Raw genomic sequence first — 24409 nt, 5'->3', positions numbered from 1 at the left:
GATAGAGGTACTGATGGTGAATTACAGCTGTGAATGGCAGCAGTGCGATAGAGAATTAGCAGGACGCCTCCCCAAGAGTGAGGGGTTGGGTAGGGAGGATGCAGCACTAAATCTGGGGAAAACTGGAGGAGTCTCTGCACTGTGAGGAAGGCATGACTGATATAATTATGGTGACCCCGCTTTTCTGAAATCACAACCAGGATGGGATGGACTATTTGATGGCTGTCTTGTCCTTCCATGTTGGAGTGGCTATATGGTAAAGGGCAAGAGTAAGGATACTGGTGCCTGGGACGAGGGTTGGGACTGGGAATGGCAAGAAATTTTCATGGAAAGCCCCCTTTTGGCTCTCTTGTGAATGCACACATGTAGGTGAGAACACACATGCACACGTCAGAGTGAGTTCAGTAGCTAGACAACATTTTAGCAAACAAGGTACATGCCTCAGTGGACCTTGTCAGTAGCAGTGAGGGGACCTCATTCAGTTGTGGATTCATCCCTTAGAGAGCGAAGCCAGGATGTGTAACTTCCCATTGCCTGGGTCAGAGCTGCTGGGGCCCCATTAGAAAATTAGAACTACATGTGACACTTTGGCCATTGCAATGGGAAGAAAAGCGGTACGGTTGAGCACCTACTATGTGCCAGGCATGATGCTGGAGGCTTCCTTTGTTGATTTCTGGATTGCCTTGTTCAACCAACATGTGATGAGCCCCCACTGTGTCCTGGGCAGTGTCCCTGCCCTCATTCCTCCTGTTTCTGGGGTCCTACTTGTTTCCGAGAGGTGGGCACATCCTGCTTTCCTGATGAGTCTGGGAGTCTCTGCATTCCAAAATGAACTTTTCTACACAGGGGGCGTCGGGCACTTCACGCGGTGGGTAGGCCTGGCTGCTCACCAGCCTGGCTTCTCAGTTAAAATCAATTTGCCCAGAGCACCTTAAAATCAATAGCCAGGGCATTGGTGCTAAGAAAAAGTAGTTGATTGAAAAACAAAACAGAAACAAAACTTAAAAGGACATGGTAGTGAAGAAAGAAAGGGAGGCCAATGGCTGTGATGGAGAATTGGGTCAGGGATTAAGGACTATAGATGAGTGAGCAGTTTTAACATATCACTTACAAAGAAACGCCCCAGAGGAGATATTGAGCAAGTGATTCCTGCTGGGAGCCTGGAAGTCTCCTGTCCCACCTTCCTGTAGAGCGGCTGGGGCGGTTCTGACGGAATGCGCCAGGTTTAGCAGGCAGTAGGGGACTTGGGACAGCTATCTTGAGAGGTTTGTGCTGCAGGATGGCCTGTGGACAGCTCGTTTACAGCCTGCTGCTGGCCATCCTCTCTGCTTTCTGAACTTCTTTCTTGGTATTATTGTATGCTATTGGTATTGGTCCCTTGAGCAGCCTGAACTCAGCAGCAGGAGCTGGAAGAGGAGAATTTGTGGCTGGTTTGGTTTTGTTTTTGAAATCTAAACACTTGGTTTCCATTCCTGGGCCATGTGAACAGATAGCTTGAGCTTCTCAGCAGCTCTGTTCCGCCAATGCTTTGAGGATTTGGAGAGACTTACCTTGCTGGCCTGTGGCGGGAAGCCCTGTAGGGGTAGAGGGTGTGAGACAGAAACCTGAGACAATCTGCAGGTGGGATCTTTAGGGAACAGGTACATGGCAAACTGAAGAAAACTCACGCATTGCTACATCATATTGCCACGTCAGGGAAGAGCTGCAATTCCAAACCCGAGACGCTAAAAATAATTTTTGGATTGTCGGCGTATTCCCTGAGTGCTCTATGCTGAGGTGACAGAGGTTTGGAGTAAAGGTAAACATAAGCCTGGCTCTGCCCTGTGGAAATCCAGGGATGGGGCTACTGTAACACAAGGAGAACTGTAACGAGGCCGTAAGGGAGTACACACGCTCAGGGAGACGAGAGGGGAGACTAGTTCGTACCAGGAGAATCTGGTGTTAGCACACACGTTTATTTCCCACGGGCTAAATAGTTCACCCCCCTCTCTTCTTAACTCTGGGAGCTTGCTTTTTTGCTCCACCGGCCAAGGGATATGCTTTTGAAAACCTATGAGAAAAAGCATTCAGCAGCCTCTGCTTGCTGGCAGCTTCTTGAAAGAAGGAATTTGTCCTGTAGGATCCCTGTTCTGATGTCAGAGGCAGCAAAGCTAAAACCCATTACACTGACAGATCAATACCCTGTGGGACCCAGGATAAATTCCCATTTTATAGATGAAGAAATTGAGGACCACTGTGGAAATCAGCCCCCAAAATCACAGCTGGCACCAAGTGTCTTAACTCCCATTTCACTCCCTTAAAAAAGGCAGAACATGTTATCCAGACAAGCACATGGAGATAATGTAAAAGACAAAGTTTAAAAAGTATGGAAATAAAATATGTTACATAATATTTATGTTGTATTATTCCACTTTCTCCATTTCAAGAGAAGAGGAGAACTCTCCCTCTTCAACTTGACTTTCAAAAACTGGCAAGTGGGTCTAGAAAGGAAAGGTGCTCAGCAGAGAGACTGGGAAGGGAGATTTGGTCTGAGAGAAGAATTAGAGTACTAAAACAGGCCGATTGTGTGCCCAGCAGAATCCTGGCACACAGTACATGCTCAATTAATGTTCGTTCCTGTCCGCCACTGAGGAACTAAGACCCCCCTGAAGCTGGCATGGCCTCAGCACAGTCATGATGGAGTAATGGACAATTAGGGCGTAGTTCAGATATCTACAGATAACAACACATTTGATTTTGGATTGAGATTCTCACCAATGCTTTTAGCTTTATGATTTATTCACATAATTATGATTAAGCCCGAGTAGGGAAAATAAATTAAGGAGACACAAGGACTTATTTCCTTTAGCATTTTCTTATTGCAAATCAAATCTCTTGAATAACTAGCTCCCTGTTCTTTACCCTCATCTCCACCTTGGCCGTGTAGTTCAGACAGAGGATTGGAAACTTGGGGGAGGTGGTACAAGAAGGTAAATGATACTTACTGAATTTCTGCTGCTAACTAGGAACTGTGCTTAGCAGATGTATTAATTATCTTGTTCTGTTTTTACAACAGCCATATTCTTCTTCTTATTCACATTTCATAGTTGAGGAATCTAAAGCTCAAAGAGGTTTATGAATTATCCAAGGTCATTTAACTAAAATACAATGCAACTGAGGCTTCAGCTCAAAGCTTATGTTTTTTACATGATTGTATGCTAACTCTGACCTAGGATCTGAGACACCCTGGTTCTGTAACTTAGCTGACAGTGTGGAGGGCATGGTCATAGCCCATGAAAGGAAAAGGAGATATCTTTGCTTCACCCCAAAACATCAATGATATCTAATATTTTTATTGTGCCTGTTATTTTCAAAATACTTCAGGTGAATTCCCCATAGTATGGCTTAGACTATAGGACTCAAGAGTTTAAATCCATGCCACAGAGACAATAAAAGCAAAACTTGGACTCAGACCCAGAACTTCTGTCTTTAAACTCAATTCTAGTACTCAATAGTGCCTCTCCCATGTACTTGGCCACGTGGACAAAGAAAGGACTGTGCTTGAGTTTAGGTGATGGTGCCCTGTGCATTTGAAGAATTGATGGGTCTTTGGTATTCATCTATCCTGGGTATCATTGAGGAGCCCAACTTTCTAATTGCTTAACAGAATCACTGGGCAGTACATGATTACTGGCTGGCTAAATCAATATACACTTGGGTATTGGAGTTGTGGAAAGCCTTTGACCACAACATTTTGTTGGGTGCCCAGAGTGAGACAGACCCAGGAATACGGGAACTTTCCTCAAGATCCTTATCCTCTGAGTTTTCATGTAGGAAAATGACAGGGTTGCTGGCTATAAAAACTTCTGGTTGCAGGTAAGAAAATCGTCCTCTCTTCAGTGCGTGGCTATTGTGCATTCCTGCTGTGGCATGGGAAGGAAAGAGTCAAGATATTCTGAAGAGTGGCAACTCTTTTGCAGTATCTTGAGCCAACTTCTTTCTGTAAGAGGATGACTATTTCTCCAACATCACATGGTTAAAACTCCTCCCGGGGCAGATGGAATAGCAAGGAGATCTCTCGGGCTGGTGCTAAGGGGCTCCCACAGACTCCAAAGCATCATCTCTTTTATCAGCTGAACTGGGGTGATGAGCCTGCACAGGCCTGAGTGGTAGCTGGCCTCCCTTGGGTTGGTCCAGGGCAGGAGCTGCATTCTGCAGAAGGTTCTTTTTCAGATTGAGAAACCCACATTCTGATTGCCTCTTCTGATGATTTTACAAAAATCAAATTGCACGACAGATGACAGATGCCTAGATAAACAGAAGTGTGCAATCAAAGCGAGTTCTGGTATGGGGCTGATTGTAGATTTTTAATAGCTATTACTCTGATAATCACACACCAGGAATAGCTTCCAGGCAGACCAAACCCATGAATAAGTGGGCCCACACCCATGCACACCAACACCTAGTTCATCTATAAAAAGGGACCCTGACAGTCTCCCAACAGCAGAGTCGAATCTCCAGCCTTAACTCTTTCTCAGGAACCTTCAACTTTCCTTCCTGGGCACAGGCATCATGAGTTGTCAGATCACGTGCAAACCTCGAAGGAGAGGAGTTGGAGGAGGACTCCAGGGCTTTAGCAGCGGTTCGGCCGTGGTCTCTGGTGTGAGCCGGAGATCAGGCACCAGCTTCTCCTGCTTGAGCCGCCATGGTGGAGGCGGAGGGGGCTTCGGTGGAGGTGGCTTTGGCAGTCGGAGTCTTGTTGGCCTTGGAGGGACAAAGAGCATCTCCATTAGTGTGGCTGGAGGAGGTGGAAGCTTTGGCTCCGGTGGCGGATTTGGTGGCAGAGGAGGTGGCTTCGGAGGTGGCAGCGGCTTCGGAGGTGGCAGCGGCTTTGGAGGTGGCGGCGGCTTCGGAGGTGGCAGTGGCTTCGGAGGTGGCAGTGGCTTCGGAGGCGGTGGTTTTGGAGGCGGCGGCTTTGGTGGAGGCCGTTTTGGAGGTGGCGGTGGCTTTGGAGGTCCTGGTGGCTTTGGGCCTGGAGGACTCCCTGGTGGCGGCATCCATGAAGTCTCCGTCAACCAGAGCCTCCTGCAGCCTCTCAACGTGAAAGTTGACCCCGAGATCCAGAATGTGAAGTCTCAGGAGCGGGAGCAGATCAAAACTCTCAACAACAAATTTGCCACCTTCATCGACAAGGTGAGTCCTGAGAAGCTGGCTCAGGATGACAGGGCTAATTGAAAAGCAAATGATGGAGATTTGTTTCTTCTAGGAGCCATCAGTGTAGTCATACAGGCCTGAATTACTAGCACTATCCCAATGGGAGAGGTGCTGGCTTCATGGGTTACATCTTCTATAATGGCCTGCAGTTAGGAATTACTTTCCCTCTTGACTTTATTGTTTTTGCCTAAATAATATTAATGGAAAATTCTGAAAATCCTAGAAAACATGATATAGACAAATAATGGAGTGAGTAGTTCGGGTCCTGTAACAGCCAGTTCTGGAAAGGATTAGTAAGATATCTTCTGAGATCATCCTTCCTTCCCTAGAAGTTATTACTCTATTAAATAAAGGGAAGCTGAATCTGAAATATCTGCTTGAGGATGAATGAAGTTCCTGCCCTGAAGAGAAGCAGTCTCGGTTTTGTGATCCTTAAACTATTGGTGTCACTTTGGACTTGCTATAAGGTTTTTGTCTGTTTCAAGGTGGTTGAACCTGTCTCAGGAATTTACAAGGCTCTTAAAAACCAGACTGAGAAGCCCTACCTTCCAGTTCTTGTTCACCACCCTTAGGTGCAGTGCCAGTGGGTGCCTGCTTTTGGTTTTCCCCAGAATTTATGGGACCTTTGCCGGAACTCAACTTGGATGGGGGAGGAAAATGCCTTGGAGTCTTGGGAACAGCTGCAAACAAAATAGTGGGCGGTAAAGTAGGAAAAGAAGTGCTGTGAGTGGAAAGTGCTGGATATAACATTAGGAGTCTGTACGACTTTCCCAGTGTGGGGGCAGGGAGCTCAGAAGCTCTGTTGGGTGTTATCCACCATCTAGCTGAGGAGGATAAAGCCACGTAGACTTCTCTATGTTCCGAAGTAGGGAAATCCAGAACTCATGTGCCCTTCTTCTGGTCATGGCAGGTGCGGTTCCTGGAGCAGCAGAACCAGGTGTTGCAGACCAAATGGGAGCTGCTGCAGCAAATGGATGTCAACACCCAAACTACCAACCTGAATCCCATCTTTCATGCGTATATTGGCCAACTGAAGAAATATGTGGATTCGCTCTCTGCAGAAAGAACATCACAAGATTCAGAGCTGAACAACATGCAAGATCTTGTTGAGGAATACAAGAAAAAGTAGGTGGCAGAGTAAATGCTAAGTGGAGGACAAATATTATTCTGAGCCATCTGATCATTTCCCCAGCGAGACACTCACCTCCCAATTGCATTTGTGGTGATAAAGGGGAGAGGATCTTTGTTGATTATTTGTGAGGAAGACATTTAGAGCTTTAGAGATCAGGATAGTTCATATTTGAGAGTTAATTTATAGAAAACCATCCTCGTTTGGGGTATCATAGTTTCAATTTAGACAGTTAAAGAATGCTTAATATTCTAAGAGAATGGGGTATTTCTGGGGTACCCCACTAGAAAAAGGAAAATTTAAAAAGGAAACAAAGTAGAACTAATTTAACTGTTGTGTCCTTTGGGTCCCAACAGGTATGAGGATGAAATCAACAAGCGCACAGCTGCTGAGAATGATTTTGTGACACTTAAAAAGGTGAGTAAGAGAATGTCATGGCTGACGGGGAATGAGGGAGCTTCAGAACCCTGTTGTGTCCAAACACACAGGCTGGAGAATAACTCTGAGTGAAAAGAGCAGTGGTCAGGGAAAGGGGTGAGGTGTGTCTGTGGCTGGTTCTCTTAGACCCAAGTGTTTCTGTAGTTCAAGCTTCTGGAGACAATTTTCAAAGATGTTGTGCAATTTGATAGAAACTTTCCCATTAATAACCTACTTAAAATCTGTATTGGATCATAAAAAATGCAAACAGAGAGAACACTTAATTCTTCAAAAGATCTAGGTAAGGAATGAGACTTCCTTTAGAATGCCTACTGGAAGAGGTTGTTGGTTGTGCTGACGAAGGGTTGAGCTTGAAGGCAAAAGTGTGGGTTCCCAAACTGGTTCCTGCAGAGGTTTTGGTATAAAATCCAGAGAAATTCAGGAGAGGTGGGATAGACAGACAAGATGAGAGAGTTGAGGACTGTTAAAAGTCACAGACGCCATTATGTCCCACAGTGGGAACACACAGTGTCTCAAGCAGGAGGGGGAGAATGGCTGACAAAGCTTGGCCTTCATGCCCAATGAGGGCTCATCTGGAGGTGCCTGGGATATTGGAGAGCAGCTAACAGGGACTGGGTGGAGTGGAGTCACAGACAGAGGGTGGGGTCCACACGCAGAAAGCTACAAGGGGGGTGGGGGGGCATGAGTTTCACCCAGGCCCCTGACCTTTCTTGTAGGACGTGGACAACACCTACATGAATAAGGTGGAGCTGCAGTCCAAGGTGGACGTGCTGAGCCAGGAGCTTGAGTTCATGAAGGTCCTCTTTGATGCGGTAAGGAGGCTGTTGCTGGATAGAACAAAGGAAAGTCCTTCCCAATTGGTGAAAAGCTGTGTTGAGTGGGGTTTCTGGACGGCCTGACTTCAACTTCCCATCATTCCAGGCCACTGGGGGGCTTCTATGGCATAGGTCTTAGAGGAGAGAAACTTTCTTCTCTGATGTCACAGGAAGTGAGGCTCATGTAACACTCGGACAATTTCCCCTCACTCCACTCCCCGAATGTCCATCTCCCCTTAGGAAGAGATCTGTCTTGTTCCCATCCCTATGTCCAATATACTTTGGAGGTCAAATGTAACATACCTCTCCACTCCGTGCCCAAGTGCACACACAAGACTTCTGAAACAGGAAGTAAAATTTGAGGCATTTTCCGTCAACTGGCTTCTTTCTCGGGTCACTTAGCAAAATTGTACAAATGGTGAAGGCTATTAACTTGAAGGCTCAGTAATACAGACCTCTCTCCCACAATTCTCAGGATAACGCTGGCACGGGCCTAGGAGTGGTGGTTATACCACTTAATCCCCCACAGTGCACACTGAGTCTGAGAGGCTGTGTTTCCTGAACACCAGGGAAGGGGTGCCTCCTCCATGGGCAGGGAAGCTATGGCTAGACTTCTCCTGTGTTGCAGGAGCTGTCCCAGACGCATCAGACTATCACCGACACCAACGTGGTCCTGTCCATGGACAACAACCGCTCCCTGGACCTGGACAGCATCATCGCCGAGGTGCAGAGCCAGTACGAGGAGATCGCCCACAAGAGCAAGGCCGAGGCCGAGGCCCTGTACCAGAGCAAGGCAAGTACCAGGAGTACAGGGAGAACCACGGCTTCCAGCCAGCCCATGTACAGGAAGAGTGTTGCTGTTTTTATTTAACGGAAGTTAGGCATCATTCCTTAGAAACAGTGTCCATAGTACCCCAAATGCCCTCAGGCGAGAATGGCACTGAGTCCTTCTGGGGATGTGAGATGGTCCCTCACCTCCCATGAATGCAGCTGTGACATGAAGCTGGGTTGACCCTCCCTGGACCAGTATCAAATTTTCCTTGACTCAAGCTTCTGGGACTGTCCTCTTCCCATACAGTACGAGGAACTCCAGATCACTGCTGGGAAACACGGAGATAGTTTGAAAGAGCTCAAGATGGAGATCAACGAGCTGAACCGCATGATCCAGAGACTGAAAGGGGAGATTGAGCATGTGAAAAAGCAGGTGGGTGTGGCCCTGAGGACTGGTGAGCTCCACTGGTGGAGCGGGGGCTGGGGTGGGGTGGGAGGTTGTGTATAGGTGTGTGTGTGTGTAAGAGAGAGAGAAAGAGAGAGAGGAAATTGAGAAGTTCTAACCTAGCATATGTTAATCCCAAATATTTTGGACTTCACATAATTTAAGGTTTATAACAATTTTTAAAGTGGCCTAAGAGACATCCTAAAGCGAGGAATAGTTCAGGGAAAGAATTGTTTTCACTTTTGATTGCTTCTACCAGTGGAAGGGAATAATAACAAAGCAAGAGGTCATTGAATTTGCCATGGATTGCAGTTGTAGCTTCCAACTTGTGTTTAGCACATCCCTGAGCATAGCTGGCTGTGTGATGGAGGGGTAACGAGTATTGCAGGGAGGTGGCCTGGGGCTGGACATTAGCTTTGGAAGAGATGAGGTGGGGCAGATAATCTATTTCACGAGCAACAGAATTCTGTGAAGCACGCCACATCAGATGTTTCCACTGGTAACTATAAAATGGGATAATGACTCTGGCCCTGTGTTGTGAGGATCAAAGGTCTTTGTGGGGAAAGCATAAGGGGTCCAGTGAAAGGAGACTTGGGAAAACATTGCCCCAGAGACAGCAGCAAGTCTTAGCAGTTATTCATGACTTCCCTTAACTCCAGGGGGGACCCGACACTTTCAGAGCCAGTGATTCTGGCTTCCCACACCCTAAGCACTGCTGTTCCCTCTCCCCCTCTGCCAGGTAGACTCCACTCTCTGTCCAAACAGAAACCTTTTCTCCTTCTCTCCTAGTGTAAGAATGTGCAAGACAACATTGCGGACGCTGAACAGAGGGGAGAGCATGCTATCAAAGATGCTAAGAACAAGCTCACAGACCTGGAGGAGGCCCTGCAGCAGGCCCGGGAGGAGCTGGCCCGGCTGCTGCGTGACTACCAGGAGCTCATGAATGTCAAGCTGGCCCTGGATGTTGAAATTGCCACCTACCGCAAGCTGCTGGAGGGCGAGGAATACAGGTGAGGGGCACTGGGAGGGCAGAAGGGACCCTGGTCCACCTTCCCTTCTCTTTTAGAATCAGGGCTTGAGGCAAAGGCAGGGAAAGCAGGGGTGGGGCAGAGCCTTCTGATGGCTGGGAACTGATGTCATTATGTTCCCCAAGCAGAGATTTAGGGCATAAAACATTATTGTACAGTGGTAGATTTATCAACATGGAATGACTCACAAGGTAGAGTAAATTGGATTAAATTAATTTAAATGAAATTTAGCAATAGGTGAATCTTAGCCTTTTTTGAAAGAGAAAAGGGGTCCTGTGAAAACAGCTTTGTCCTTGACAGTGTGAAACCTGGATCTCTGGGCCTGTCGAGTGTGCAGTCTCTTCTCTCTCCACCTTGTGACCTAGAAAGGGGAAACGGGGTGTTGGAACGTGCGGACTGGCTGAGGCATGCTCACCAAGAGCAGCCGCCAGACCTAATTCTCTGCAGGTTTCTGGAGGGACAGACAGAACCATTTGCTAACCCCCTAAAAGGGAACATTTCTGTCCTCTGTGGTCTGAAAACTTTGTCAGTGCTGTTAGCACTGCTGCTGATTTAATCTGGCTGAAGCAACTGGAGGCGGAAAGCTACCCTGGGCCACCAGCAAGCCAGTGTGACAGAGAGGGAGCCTCTTAGCTCAGGCTGTCACACCGTCCCTGTGTGCGAGGCCAGGCCTCTTACCTCCAGCTTGCATGAGGCAGTGGAAACGAGTTCAGATGAAGCAGAGGACGGTGGGGCAGGGAGGCTGTAGAAATTTGCAGTTCTTTCTGAACTGAATGTTCACACATAGCAGCCTGATTTCAAAATTCCTGGTGTGGCTGGTCTTCTGAATATCAGACTCCCTTAAATCCTTTAAGATGGATTTAAATACAAACATGGGGTGCAAAGTCAGTTGCTTTTTTATCGTTTTCATCAGAGCGGAAAGCTGAGATGGATTGAGAGGCCGGGCTGTATGGAAATGTGGGGCCCGCTCCATCTCTGTGATCTGGCAGCGCAGAAGAGAGGGGGCTTTGTCGGGCTCTGGTGGCCCATGTTCGAGGCTAACCTGCCCGTTTGTAGGTGGCAGTTGTAAAACAACATGTGCGCTGAACCAAACGCTCTGCCATGAATCCTTTTCTCTCTCTCCCCGACAGGATGTCTGGAGACCTCAGCAACAACGTGACTGTGTGTAAGTGGGGCACGGGGTCCTGTCCTACGTGTGGTGTGTTGGGTGGAGGCGGGCGCAGAAAGTCAGAACTTCTCTGGTGACACTGTGTCTCTCTGCAGCGGTGACAAGCAGCACCATTTCTTCAAGCGTGGCGTCCAGGTCGGGCATAGGAGGCCATGGTTCTGGAGGTAGAGGATCTGGTTCTGGAGGAGGAGGATTCAGCTCTGGAAGTTACGGCTCTGGAGGCAGAGGGTCAAGCTCCAGAAGTGGAGGCGGAGGCGGAGGCGGCTACGGCTCTGGAGGAGGCTATGGCTCTGGAGGAGGTTCTAGAGGAGGCTCTGGAGGCGGCTACGGCTCTGGAGGAGGTTCTAGAGGAGGCTCTGGAGGAGGATACGGCTCTGGTGGCGGCTCCAGGGGAGGCTCTGGCTCTGGAGGAGGCTATGGCTCTGGAGGGGGCTCTAGAGGAGGCTCCGGAGGGGGCTATAGCTCCGGGGGTGGCTCTAAAGGGGGTGGTTCTAAGTCCGACAGGGCAGGTGAAGTTTACCTTTCCAACACAAACTCCTCTTTTAGATAAAGATGGAGTCCCGCCCTTGACTCTCCTACTCCAGAATGTAGAAGCTTGTCTCTGTACATCTAATTGACAGCAGATCTAAACTTGTCATCCACCTTTGACAGCATTTTTGGGGAAAGGGATGCCCACATAGTTTTTGAAGTATCTCCTCTCCAAGCAAATTAGTTGGAGCCAGTGACACTGTCTGTTCTCTGGGGAAGAATCTGCATTGTCTAGGTCTGTGCTTCCGTTCCCAGCCCCTCCTTGCATTGCCCCGTTGGTGATCCCTTTCCCCTCTGACAGGTCTTCTGTTGAGGACCCCATTTCAAAGCCTGCGCCTGTCCCCGGGCAGTGGCCCAGGGAAAGGTGTTTCTGTGTATATAGTCTTGCTGGTTCTGCCTCTAAAATGCTGTGGTCTTGGTGTCTGCACAATAAACTTTATTTGCAATTCATAGCATGTGATGTGTGTTTAATGTCGAGCCTTGGCAGCAATGGGTAGCCAGGAGCTATTACTCATTGCCTTTTAACTTAAGACACCAGAAAATGAAAAGATTTGGAAAGGAGAAAAGAGAAGCTTCCTGGAGGAGGCATGCATTGCCCTGAGGCAGTGTGGCTGGGAGAAGCCAAGAGATGTTTTTCTCCTGGAAGTCTTTAAAAACCGTGATGAAGAGGGGCATGCCGTGGAGTCAGGGGACGAGTGTGATATTCTCAGAAAGTATTTGCCAGATCTGGGGCCTGTGATATTGCCAGGACATCAACAGGGGTATTTGTGGACAATTCCTGGGCATAGAACCCAGGTCTTCACCCCCAATTCATGCACTGTTCAAAGTCTTCAGGAATAATGAATTGTTTTATAACTTTCTGAGGGGAAAGGAGGAGGCAGGTAAAGTGGCAGCTTTTATTTCCAACTACCTTCATTCTTGAGACTAGCAGTGGTCTCCTACGGCTCTAGCTCCTCACTCTTACCCCACCTAGGGCACAGCCTTTCTTTTCAGATCTACTCAGACACATGTTACTTTCATGTTGGATGCCAAGCAAAATTAATCTTGTAAATTAACTCGGGGATACAGGCCCGAGGCCTGAAACAAATCTGGCTGTGAGCAGGTAATGGAGTGAGGGGCCAGGTCAGAGGAGAGGTTCTCCTCTCCCTCGTAGGAGTCCCAGGAGAGACTAGTCCTGAATCAGGATCACACCCGTCCCACTAAATCTGGTAATTGACTTGTCAGGTCCTGGGCTTTAAAAGGAGATGGGCACAGCAGAAGGGTTTTTACGAGCTTTATTTCCATAGGGAACTGGGCTAAATATTTATATCCTGATGATGTTGCAGAATATTTGGGACACCCTCCCTTCCGTGGTTCACTCCCTTTATTTGCCTGTGAGTCCTGGTATGAATTCAAATGAGCCTCTTTCCTCCCCTTTACCCAACTCTTTCTTCCTTGTCAACTGAAATGAGAATCCGTAGACAGCTCACCTCCTCCTGGAAGTCCCCTTGAATGGAACGCTCATGCTTCTTTTATTTGCTGTGAAGTGGGGAAGGCCCATTTTATTTTAGTTCAGTGGCTGTCTGACAATGACTGTGGGCAAAGCACTGCATTTGGCTATTTTGAGAATACCGACACTCATGAGACGCTGCATCTTACAGAGAGCTTACAGTACAGTTAGGAGGATGGAAGCGAAATTTACAAATAGCTATTAACACAAGGCATCCTGTAATTAAGAGCTACTCTGGGAGTAGAAGTGGTACATCCAAAGCAGCTGGGAACCGCATTCCAAATACACATTCCTGGCTCCAACAGACCTCCTCCCCTGAGTTTCCACTACAGGAGATTGGATTGGAGCCTGGGAATATGCATTTTTAAACAAACTTCTAGGTGACTCTGAGGCTGGTGATGCCAGGGCCACACTTTGAGAAGCACTAAGGAAAGATAAGGGAGCAGATGCCGTGTGGTTCAGTTCTTGACTCCTTAAAATTTGGTAGGCACTCAATAAAAACTTGGTGATTGGATAAAAGAATGTGTAAACTTGGGCAAGTTATTTAGTAACTCTGAGCCTTGATTTTCTTGAGCATTTATAAAGAAGTAACAATAATACCTCCTTCAGAGGGTTTCTGGGAATGTTCTATACAATAATAAATGTTTATTATATGGGACCTGTGCCATCATAAGCATGCAGGACTGTAAGCTTCTTCTTCTCTTCTCCTTCTTCTTTTCTCCTTCTCTTTCTCCCCCTCCTCCTCCTCCTTTTTACCATTACTAGAGTTAAAGACAGTTCTGTGGGACTGGGGAAGGCTTCATGGATGAGATGATTTTATATTCAGGCAATGGGGAATATGTGGGATTAAGAAATAATAATAATTTATATGAAGTTTTCCAGAAGATAGAAGAGGAAGAGACACTTTTCATCTTGTTTTATGAGGCCAGCATTATCCTGATACCAAAATCAGACCAAGACATTGTAAGAAAAGAAACCAAAGACCAAATATAATACCCTGGTTAAGTAGCAAGGACAGGTGTTATTATCACCCTATTTTACAGACGACAAAACTGAGGCTGAAAAGCCGACAGACACAAAACTTGGAAGTAGTGGAGCTGGAATAAAAAGTCAAGGCTATGATCTTACATCTCACACTATTTCTACTATACTCCACGTTGTTTTCCCCCTTTGCCTGGATCTCCTCCCAGTGATGGGATTAGGGAGTTCATACAATGGGTGGGGCCTGCTACTGAGGCCTGGGCTGAGTAGGGAGGGTACAGGATTACCAGTGGGGGAGACATCCCAGCTTCTTGGCCTGGCTCTAGAGAAGGAGACCAACTGGGTCGCTGAGCCCTGCCCGTGCAGATGTATATGTGCAGGTGTACAAAGTGACTTCTGCCAGCCTGTACATTCCAGGGAAGAGGAGAATTAAGGATCGGAGATGGGACTCCTAGTCAGTGTGGTAACCTGTATTTTCCTGTCCTGGGTGAAAAGTAGTGAGAGGAGCTAGAGTCCAGAAGGTTCCCTCAGGCAGCTGCCCTCATAGTTATGGAGTAACCAAAAGAAAGGATCAGGGTCCTTGGCCTGCCTGAGTATTTTCTAAAGGAAGGGCTGCCTTATTTCCCTGCAGGGGAGTTGGCAGCCTTACAGGACTTGATGGCTTCTATTATAAATGCAATACCTGCTCATTATTTTAAACTTGGAAAAATGGAAAGATGGAAAATTTAAAAATCAACCATTACACTAAACAACTGCCATTAACACTTTGACACACACATACACACACACACTAGGTTGGACAATTTAGTTTGCGAACTTGTCCTAGAAAAATATTCATTGCTGAATATCATTATGGTCACCTCTGAAGTACTCCTCTTGGGAAGATACGCACCGACACCAGCACCTAGTCCACCTTTCAAAGCAATTTTGGAACTCTTTTTCTGGAATGGCCATCAGAGCTGTCATCGTATTACCCTTGATGTCCTGAATGTCATCAAAATGTCTTCCTTTCAATATTTCCTTTATCTTTGAGTAAGGAAAGAAGTCATTGGGGGCCAGATCAGGTGAGTAGGGAGGGTGTTCCAATACAGTGATTTGTTTACTGGCTAAAAACTCCCTCACAGACAGTGCTGTGTGAGCTGGTGCATTGTCGTGATGCAAGGGCCATGAATTGTTGGTGAAAAGTTCAGGTCGTCTAACTTTTTCACACAGCCTTTTCAGCACTTCCAAATAATAATTTAGTTAACTGTTTGTCCAGTTGGTATAAATTCATAATGAATAATCTCTCTGAGATAAAAAAGAGGTTATACCAGGGGAGCCAAAAAAATATATACACATTTTAAGAGATGTTAACACTTTGGTCAGCGTTGCTCAAGCAGTAGTTCTCCGTAATCAGAAGTGTCTGGACGCTGATGGTAACCACTGTGTGTGTGTGTGTGTGTGTGTGTGTGTGTGTGTGTATTTTGAACATATTTTTCTAAAATATTTAGCTTTAGTCAGTTTTTAAAAAGAATATAGCTATGCTCATACTATATCTCCAGTCTTAATGCAAGCCTTCTTTTCTGTGCCTTGGATTTAGTGGTCATACAGATTATTCAGTTTTGATTTCTCCTTTTATCACTGAACATTGAAACAATTTTTTTTATGCTTGCATAAACAAACCCGGTAACCATAATTTTTATTATCTATTTAACATTCCATCGATGGACATAGTTTATTTAACTAGTCTCTATTTTTTTTTGGACTTTTTTTGGGGAAAAAGTATTTCTTTGGTAGGGAGGCAGAAACAATTCCCACCAACTATCAAAAATTTAATTGAGTGGGTCTCTCTGAATCACTATTATTTCTAGATATTAGTTTCTAATTCATCAGCATCACTGTTCTAAAGCTTCTAGGAGATGTATCTTGAGTTTCAATACCACTCTGGTAGAAACTAGAAATGTTGAAATATGAACCATCTCAGAAAACACCCTATATAAGAGCTTTTGGGTATAATTGCACACACCTCCTATTGCCGAGGTCAGCTGATAGTTGACAGATAAATAATGATAAGCAAACCCTGCTAACTAACCCTGCTAACAACTCCTTGACATGCTGTTCCCAAGTAGATGGTATTATTTATTTTCTAGTCACTTTTAGCTTCAGGAGAACCAAACCCAGTAACCTATCCTTGGCCCCCTGACAACTCTGGGAAATACATAAAGAAAGCCCTCCATGCTCTAGCAGGGAAACATTGAGACACCTCTTTCCTCCTCTCAGTGTCACTCACTCTCCTTAGTCACTGTGAGCAGGCCAGTCTATGCCTTGAGGTGCCAGAGTGGAAGCTTCAGCAACGGGTCAGCCACCCTGTCAGGAGGGTGCCGGAGATGGACAGGAAGCTCGCTGTCGGTCCTTAAGAGCAGTGCCCGCTGCCAAGGCTATGCCGGGCGAGGAGGTTACAGTAGCCGGAGTCTCATTAGCCTTGCGGGGAGCAGGAGTATCTCCACCATTGTAGCTGGAGGCCTGGCCCATGGCGACAGTCTGGGGAACAATGGGGGTGGACATTTTGGGGTAGGCAACCTAGGTGGGGTGGGCTTTGGCCTTGGCAGTGGTTTTGGGGGGCTGGGGTGGATAGGCCCAGCAGTCTGCCGTGAGGGCATTGTAAGTTGTAATCAGGAAGTTGTAATCCACCCAAGTTTGTCTGAGCCTCTGGATGTGAAGATTGGCCCTGAGGTCCAGGAGGTGAAACAACAGGAGAGGGAGCAGATTAAGAAACTCAACAACAGTTTTGCCTCCTTCATTGACAAGGTGAGTGCTGATGCCTGGAGGCCAGACAACCAGACCCGAATACCTCCAGGGACGTGCAGACAAGGCCTTTCTGCCATGATGGGAATGTGGCTAGTGGCTACCATATTGGACAGTGCAGCTCAACCAGTTCAGTCCCTGGGTCTTAAAGTTGGTCCTGGTGGAAGGTGCCCACTTTGTTTTCCATGTTCTCCGAACCTCCCTAGGAGACTGGACCTGAACCTCAGCAACTTGTCACTGCCATGTCAAATATAGGGCCTCGCAGTCCAGGCTTGAAGTAAAGGTGACCCCTCCAGCATGAATAGTAAATCAAAACGCGCTAATAGTAAATCAAACCGGTCTTTAAAAAGTCAAAACTGTCCGTGGGTGTCTTGTAAGTGGACACATTAAGACGTTCGCAAATGGTTTTCCCCCCCATAAGGTGCCATGTGATTCTGAGTCTAGAAGTTTCTCTCCGAGCAAACTGGCATTTCTGCTGTCCAAGCCAATGGATGAAGACCACCAGAATCAAATGGTGCCCAGCTAACGGGTTCTGGAAAAGGAGAGTGGGGCCAGTGCAAATGGTTTGGCCAGACGACTTTTAAATTCTGTTGGTCAGGCTGCGAATGGTGAGCTATGTCCATAGCCTTGAGAAATCCTGACTTTCAGATCTCATCTCGTCTTCACACCAAAAGGAGGCCAGATTTCTTATACTGGGTAATCAACAATCTGCTCTTGAACCAGCCTTGGATTGGGGTTTACTTTGAATAGCCCTGGGGAAAATGGTGGTCAGGAAGGCTGCATCTTGAGTTTGCACCAATGGGACACTCAGGATTGTCTGGGAGAAATGCTCTAATTCTACCTAGGGTGCTTTTCCTTAGGGAAGAACAGCTATGGATTCACACTATTGTGTGGACTTGGAGCTGGACTAATATAAGGAGAAGCCAGTAAGAAGTACAGAATTAATGAATGTGCCCAGAGCTCTGGGTTTGGGGCAGTTTTACCACTATAATGGTGCACTGAGGAACTATGATCTTTCATGGTGACTATAGTTGATAACACTGTACTGTATAATTGAAACTTGTACAATTTATGGATTTATTTATAATTTATAAATTTAAAAATAAATTTGCACAGTGAAACAAGGGCAACTATGTGAGGTGATGGATGTGTTAATTAACTTGATAGTGGGGATTATTTCACAATATCGTGCACTTTAAATATTTTATACTTTTATTTGTCCATTATACCTCAATAAAACTGAAGAAAGAAGAGGTGGGAAATTGTGCGGGGTTCTTGCTTGAGGAAAGCTCTGGCTTGGGGAAATAAAACGGCAGGTATGTTTTTATTTGTTCTTTCTTTGTGGGCTGTGGTGGGCTGCTGGGCTGTTTGATGGGGTTTGGGTGGGTGGGTGTGGGGGGATGAGTAGCGGGGAGATTTGCTGTACAGACAAATGGCTCTTGATCTTTACCAGCAAGGCGCTCAACAAATTTAAATTTAAATTATTAGTTAATACTTCTCTTTTGCTCCTCATTGCTGCTGCTGCTTGCAATGCCATGAAAACTTTGAGAAGTGTGAGGAAAGGGAATATTTTGTTCACATCAAATAGTTGTGGCTATTTGTAAAAGAACATTCCTGAGAGTGAGTTACTTTGCTTCCTCACTGATGAGTCTCTTCCTGATGTCTGCTCTTCCCTAATGATCTAGGCCAATGCTTCTCAAACTTTGATGGGAATCAGAATCAGCTAGGGAATTTGGTCAACACACAAAGGCCTCGACCCTGTGCTACATTAAGAAACCTGGACCTCTGTGTTGTTTGTGATCTTCCAAATGATTGATTCTAATACTCTCTAGAGTTTGAGCCCCACTGCTCTAAGAAATTGGCCATTTACACGTACCTGAAATTTCTCCAAATAATAGGGCTAACCAAACTTAATCATAGTACGTCGGCAATTAATGCCAAACTGGAATCTCTTGTGCCTCTTGCCAGGTGAACAAGAACTCCTCAAGCCCACTACGGCTGTCCCCTGGGGCTGTCCTTGGAATTCCTGTCTGCAGGTGCAGTTCCTAGAGCAGCAGAACCAGGTGCTAAAAACCAAATGGGAGCTGCTGCAGCAGCTGCATGTCAGCACCTATACCAGCAGCCTGGAGGCCATCTTGGAGGGCTGCATCGGGCATCTCAGGAGGCAGGTGGACAAGGTCATGGCAGAGATGACCAGGCAGCAAGCAGGGTTGACAGATACCCAGGGTTCCGTAGAGGAATACAGGAAGGTGGGACAGTGGTGTTTGGCCAAAATACCTGTGGCTGCCAGTCTAGGTCTGAAAGAAGTGCTATGGCATAGAACTGGCCTCCCTTTCTAGGAATGCTTGTTTGTTTTCCTTTTCGTGAATCTGTTTGTGGATGTCTGTTCAGGGGTAGAGGAGAATAGAGAAATAAGAGTCTTTTTATCTACTGAATCTTACCAGATACAAAGCAGAAATCAACAATAGGATAGATGCGGAAAACGATCACAGCCCTGGAAAAGGTAAGAGGCAGCTGGCTTTCACCCCCAGAGCTCAGTTCTGGCCCTCTGCACCCTCCTCTGTGTTTTGGACTCAGTTTCCTCTGCTGCTAATCACTCCCTCCCCAGTTAACCTCTGATAGCTCTGTGCTGACTGCAGGACTGCAAAAGAAGAGAGAAGAATGAAGGCAACTGATTTCTGGCTCAAAAGTCCTGTTTTCAACTTAGGGATATCACCACTAGGTTACAAGTGCACTTGGCATTGCACCCATTATGTTAGTTTTTGGATGATTTTAGAGTAGCCTGATTGATGCCGTTTTCCCTCTGGCATCCTGACAGTGCAGGTAAAGCTCTTCCAGCCCACGGGGGCCGCTGCCTCCTTTCTTTCAGGATGTTCACAGTAACTGAGGTCAAGGTGGACCTCAGGGTCAAAGTGCAAGCCCTGCAGCAGGAGAGTGAATTCCTCCAAGTCTTCTATGTGGCTGTAAGTTTGGGGTCTAAGCTCCCTGGGAGCCTCTGGGATGCTTGGAAAACAGAAAGAGAGAGAAGGTTCCCTGGACTGCCCCTGAGCTTCCACGTGGCTGGCGGCAAGGTGGCCCTGGGAACCCTAAAAGGTGGTTGCTGAGCATTTCCTGAGGACCGATCCCTGTCCTGCTGCACAGGGATTGGCTCAGGTGCAGCAGACAGGGACACCGACGTGCACTGACCAGATGGGCCCTGCATATTGTTACCCCCCTGTTGGCGCCCTGGAACACACACAGACACACACACATACCCACCAGCTCACTCGCTGTTCTGCCTGCTCCATTATCTGTGCTGACGGAAGGGCATGTTATTTTTGTTTAACTTTGGAAGGGGGGTAAAAATGACCCTTATTTCCCCTCTTTATTGGGAAAGCTCTGTTTTTGAAAAATAATTAACTTTAAGTTTTTGAGCCTTGCTTGGCAGCCAAGCTGGTGTCATTATTGCCTAATTAAGGGGTAACAGTGTTGCCATCTTTATTTACTTATTTTTTAAAGTTATTAACAAAAATATTTTATTGAGGAATATTAGGGAACAGTGTGTTTCTCCAGGGCCCAATCAGCTCCAAGTCGTTGTCCTTCAATCTGGTTGTGGAGGGCGCAGCTCAGCTTCAAGTCCAGTTGCCGTTTTCAATTTTAGTAGTTACAGGGGCTCAGCCCACCATCTCATGCGGGAATTGAACCAGCACCCTTGTTATTGAGGGCTCACGCTCTAACCAACTGAGCCATCCGGCCTCCCTGCTATCATTATTATTATTATAAGGATTATTATCAGGTAAATGACCAGACGGTGCAGAGTGGGAAGCAGCAGCCTGGGGACTTAGGTCACAAGGGCAACTCTGTTGCTTTGTCTCCTGCTTTTCCCAGAAGGCAGTTCTCAGCCCAGCACCCCATGGAGTCCGGTGGCGTTGGATTGGGAAGGGCGGAGGGGTGTCATCAGTTCCCTGTTATGAGCACTTAGAGGAGGGAAGATGGCTAGGGAGAGGATGGACATAGCTCCTCGTATGAGCAAGCCCTAGGCTCCTAGAGAGGCAGCATTCATGCAACAATCATTAATTGAGCACCTACTGTGTGCTAGACTCTGTTCTCCACACTGGTACTAAAAGGTGACCAAGAACTTCGTCTACTAGGAAGGCAGGCAAGAGAATATGCAATCAAAGTTCAGTGTTATCCTAAGGAAGTGCCTGTCAGGAGCCAGGGGCCAGACGAGGGGGAAAGGGGAGACTTCCTTGATGAGCCCTGGAATCTGACTGACACCTGAAACCTGAAAGATGAGCAAGAATTAGCCAAGGGGAAGGGAGTGTTTTAGGTAGAGGCGCTGTATCCCCAGGGAGAACAAAGCTCATAGTAGATAGTCAATAAATACAGGCTGAATAAATGAGAAGGAGGTTGACAAGAGCATGGCTTATTGGGCTCTTTCAAGAAAGTGAGGTCTGGGGGAGCTTGGAAAGAGAAGTGGTAGGAGAGCTGGGTGGGGCCAGCTCATGACATGAGAGGCTTTCTGGGTAGATCGACTAACTTGTTCTGTTTTCCTGGGACATTCCTGGTTTTAATATTGAAAATCCCATATCCTGAGAACCCACTGAATCCCAGGTAAACTGGGATGGCTGGTCATCCTGCTGCTGCATTACCTCAAGAGATTTGGACGCTGTTGCGTAGTTTTAAACAGTGGAGTGATACAGGAACAAGGCTGATTATCTAGTGACAGTGGCCTCGGCTTTGCTGTTTGTCCTGCAATATCCTTTCTCCTCTTCTGCTATAGGAATTGTAGTTGAGACCTGACCACCCAACTAAAGACTACATTTCCAAGCTTCCTTTACAAATAATTGTGGCTGTGACACTAAGTTCTGGACATTGGAACGTGAGAACTTTCCATATTCCAATGTGAGCTGAAATTGTATCATACTCCCGATTGTAACCTTCAAAGGCAGAGCGTCTGCTAGGGGGTTCCCGCTCTGAAGAAAAAGATGTGAGGAAGGATAAGTAACTCTACAAGCTCAGGCTCTGCCCCAGACCTTTTGAATAAGAATCTCAGGGTCAGGGAAGTGGATGATTTTAAAAAGATTTCAGGCAGCAGTGGTTAAGTGCACAGGCTCTGCAGTGGACTGCCTGGCTTCTATGCCGGGCTCCCAGCTGTGTGACTTTGTCCCAGTGACTTAACCTCTCTGTGCCTCGGTTTCCGTACTTGTAAAAAGTGTATGGTAATTGTGCCTCTTTGATAGGGTTATTTTGAGGATTAATGTGCTTAGTCCTGTACCTGGCACATGGTAAGTGCTCAGTAAATGTCGCGAGATGATAACACCTTGTAAGGCTGTAGGACAATATCACCACCGGGATATTGACATGGATACAGTCCAGATACAGAAAATCTCCATCACCACAAAGATCCTTCATATCCTTTTATAGATATACGCACTTCCTTCCTGTGACACCTCCTCCTTTACCTCTGGCAACCACTAACCTGTTTCCCGTTTTCGTATTTCAGGAATGTTATATCAGTGGAATCACACAGTTTGGATTCTTTTGTGACTGGCTTTTTTTCACTCAGCATGATTCTCTGGAGATTCATCCAGGCTGTTGCAGGCATTGATAGTTCGTTCCTTTTCACTGATGAGGATACTCCAGGGTATGGATGTATCACAGTTGGTCACCCATTGAAGGGCACTGGGGTGTTTGCACTTTTTGGCTATTACAAATAAAGCTGCTATCCATATCCGTGTGAAGGTTTTTGTGTGAACATAAAATTTCATTTCTGTTGGATAAATGCCCAGGTGTGTAATGGCTGGGATATATAGCAGTTGCATATTTAGTGTTTTAGCAATTGCCAAGCTGTTTTTCAGAGTGGCTGTACCATTTTACATTCCCATTAGCACTGTACGAGTGATTCTGTTTCTCTGAATCCTCACCAGTGTTTGGTGTTGTCACTAAGTTTTATTTTAGCCATCCTGATAAACGTGTAGTGATTCTCATTGTGGCTTAAACTTGCATTTCCTTAATGGCTAACGATGTTGAAATCTTTTCATGTGCTCAGTTGCCATCTGTATATACTCTTTAAGGAAATGTCTCTTCAGATGTTTTGCCTGCTTTTTAAAGAGATTGCTTGCTCTTTTATTGTTGAGTTTTGAGTGTTCATTATATATTTGAGATGTAAGTCCTTTGTTCGACGTGTGGTTTGCAAATAATTTCTCCCAGTCTGTGGATTGTCTTTTTATCCTCTTAGCAGGGTCTTTTGTAGAGCAAAGCTTTTATTGTTTTTTTATGTTGATGAAGTCCGATTGATTTTCCTTTTATGGACCATACTTTTGACAACACGTCAAAGAACTCTTTATCTAAACCTAGACCCAACAGGTTTTTAGCTTACAGTTTAGGTGTAAGTCTGTGATCCATTTTGAGTTAATTTTTGTATAAAGTATGACTTAGGTTGAAGTTTCGTTTGTTAAATTTTGGCTTATGGATGTGCAATTGCTCCAACACTATTTGTTGAAAAGGCTACCTTTCCTCCATTGAATCGCTTTTGATCCTATGTCAAAAATTACTTGGGGTCCATTCATCCATTATTTCTTTTGTTTCTTGTGCATTTGATGTCTGTTATGGGTTGAATTGTATCCTCCAAGAAAGATACGTTGAAGTCTTAACATCCGGTACCTGTCAATGGGACCTTACTTGGAAATAATGTGTTTTTAAAAACTCCCCTTGAGACTTCTTTGACCCATTGACTTCCAGTTTGATTCCGTGTGGTCAGAGAATATGGTTTGTATGATTTAAATTCTTTTCAATGTGCTGTGCTTTGTTTTATAGCCCAAGATACAGGCTATCTTGCTATATGTGCTGTGGGAACTTGAAAAGAACATTGATTCTGCGTTTGCTGGTTGTAGTATTCTATAAATGTCAATTAGATCCTGTTGTTTGATAGCGTTGGTGAGTTCTTTTGTATCTGTGATGGTTTTCTCTCTAGTAGCTTTATTCATTGTTGAGAGAGAATATTGAAATCTCTACCTTGACTTGTGTATATTCTCCTTAATGAAATGTGTCTTCATATGTTTTGCCCATTTTCTAAAGAGATTGCTTGTTCTTTCATTGCTGAGTTTTGAGTGTTCGTTATATATTTTAGATGCAAGTCCTTTTTGGACGTGTGGTTTGCAAATAATTTCTCCCAGTCTGTGGATTGTCTTTTTATTCTCTTAGCAGGGTCTTTTGTAGAGCAAAGTTTTTTATTTTTTTATTTTGATGAAGGTCTATTTTTTCTTTTAGTTTTCTCAGTTTTGATTCACATATTTTATATTATATAAATATAACATAATATTTGGAGTAGTTTGGCTGGGGTAGAGTGGTAACTATCTAAACGTTTTCTGCCTTGCTGGGCTGCCCCATTCCTCTAGTTTGGCTAGAGAGATTAGACTTTTGTTAGGGCTTTAAAAAAAAAAACACCTGTGCCCTTCCAGATTGCTGCTTTCTGGAATATATGAAACAAATAGAAAACCAGGGGACTCACCACTATATCGCTCTTTGGCTCCTGAAGTCCCTGGCTGGTATGCCTTCTTTTCTACACCTTTCAGTCTTTTTGCATTTGTTTTATAAATAATAGCCAGGATTTTAGTTGTAATAAATGGAAGAATGATGTTCACACCATTTCCCTTGCT

At 45.8% G+C, this 24409-nt stretch overlaps 1 protein-coding gene across 1 annotated transcript; it reads left to right on the top strand.

Annotated features, from left to right (window-relative positions):
* Nucleotides 1-4551: 4551 nt before the first annotated feature.
* LOC308501888 (keratin, type II cytoskeletal 2 epidermal-like) lies at nucleotides 4552-20899 on the top strand (the record flags this gene model as incomplete). The annotated part of the gene is made up of 15 exons (XM_081058970.1): nucleotides 4552-5172; nucleotides 6104-6318; nucleotides 6679-6739; nucleotides 7477-7572; nucleotides 8204-8368; nucleotides 8654-8779; nucleotides 9581-9801; nucleotides 10950-10984; nucleotides 11083-11496; nucleotides 16264-16535; nucleotides 16686-16772; nucleotides 18806-19018; nucleotides 19588-19592; nucleotides 19639-19732; nucleotides 20876-20899. 15 exons carry the CDS (start codon nucleotides 4552-4554, stop codon nucleotides 20897-20899), a joined length of 2649 nt encoding a protein of 882 aa, XP_080915096.1.
* Nucleotides 20900-24409: the final 3510 nt, after the last annotated feature.

Source organism: Rhinolophus hipposideros (genome assembly GCF_964194185.1).
Source record: "Rhinolophus hipposideros genome assembly, chromosome: 9".
Taxonomy (NCBI): domain Eukaryota; kingdom Metazoa; phylum Chordata; class Mammalia; order Chiroptera; family Rhinolophidae; genus Rhinolophus; species Rhinolophus hipposideros.
This window is presented reverse-complemented; position numbering and strand designations above follow the sequence as displayed.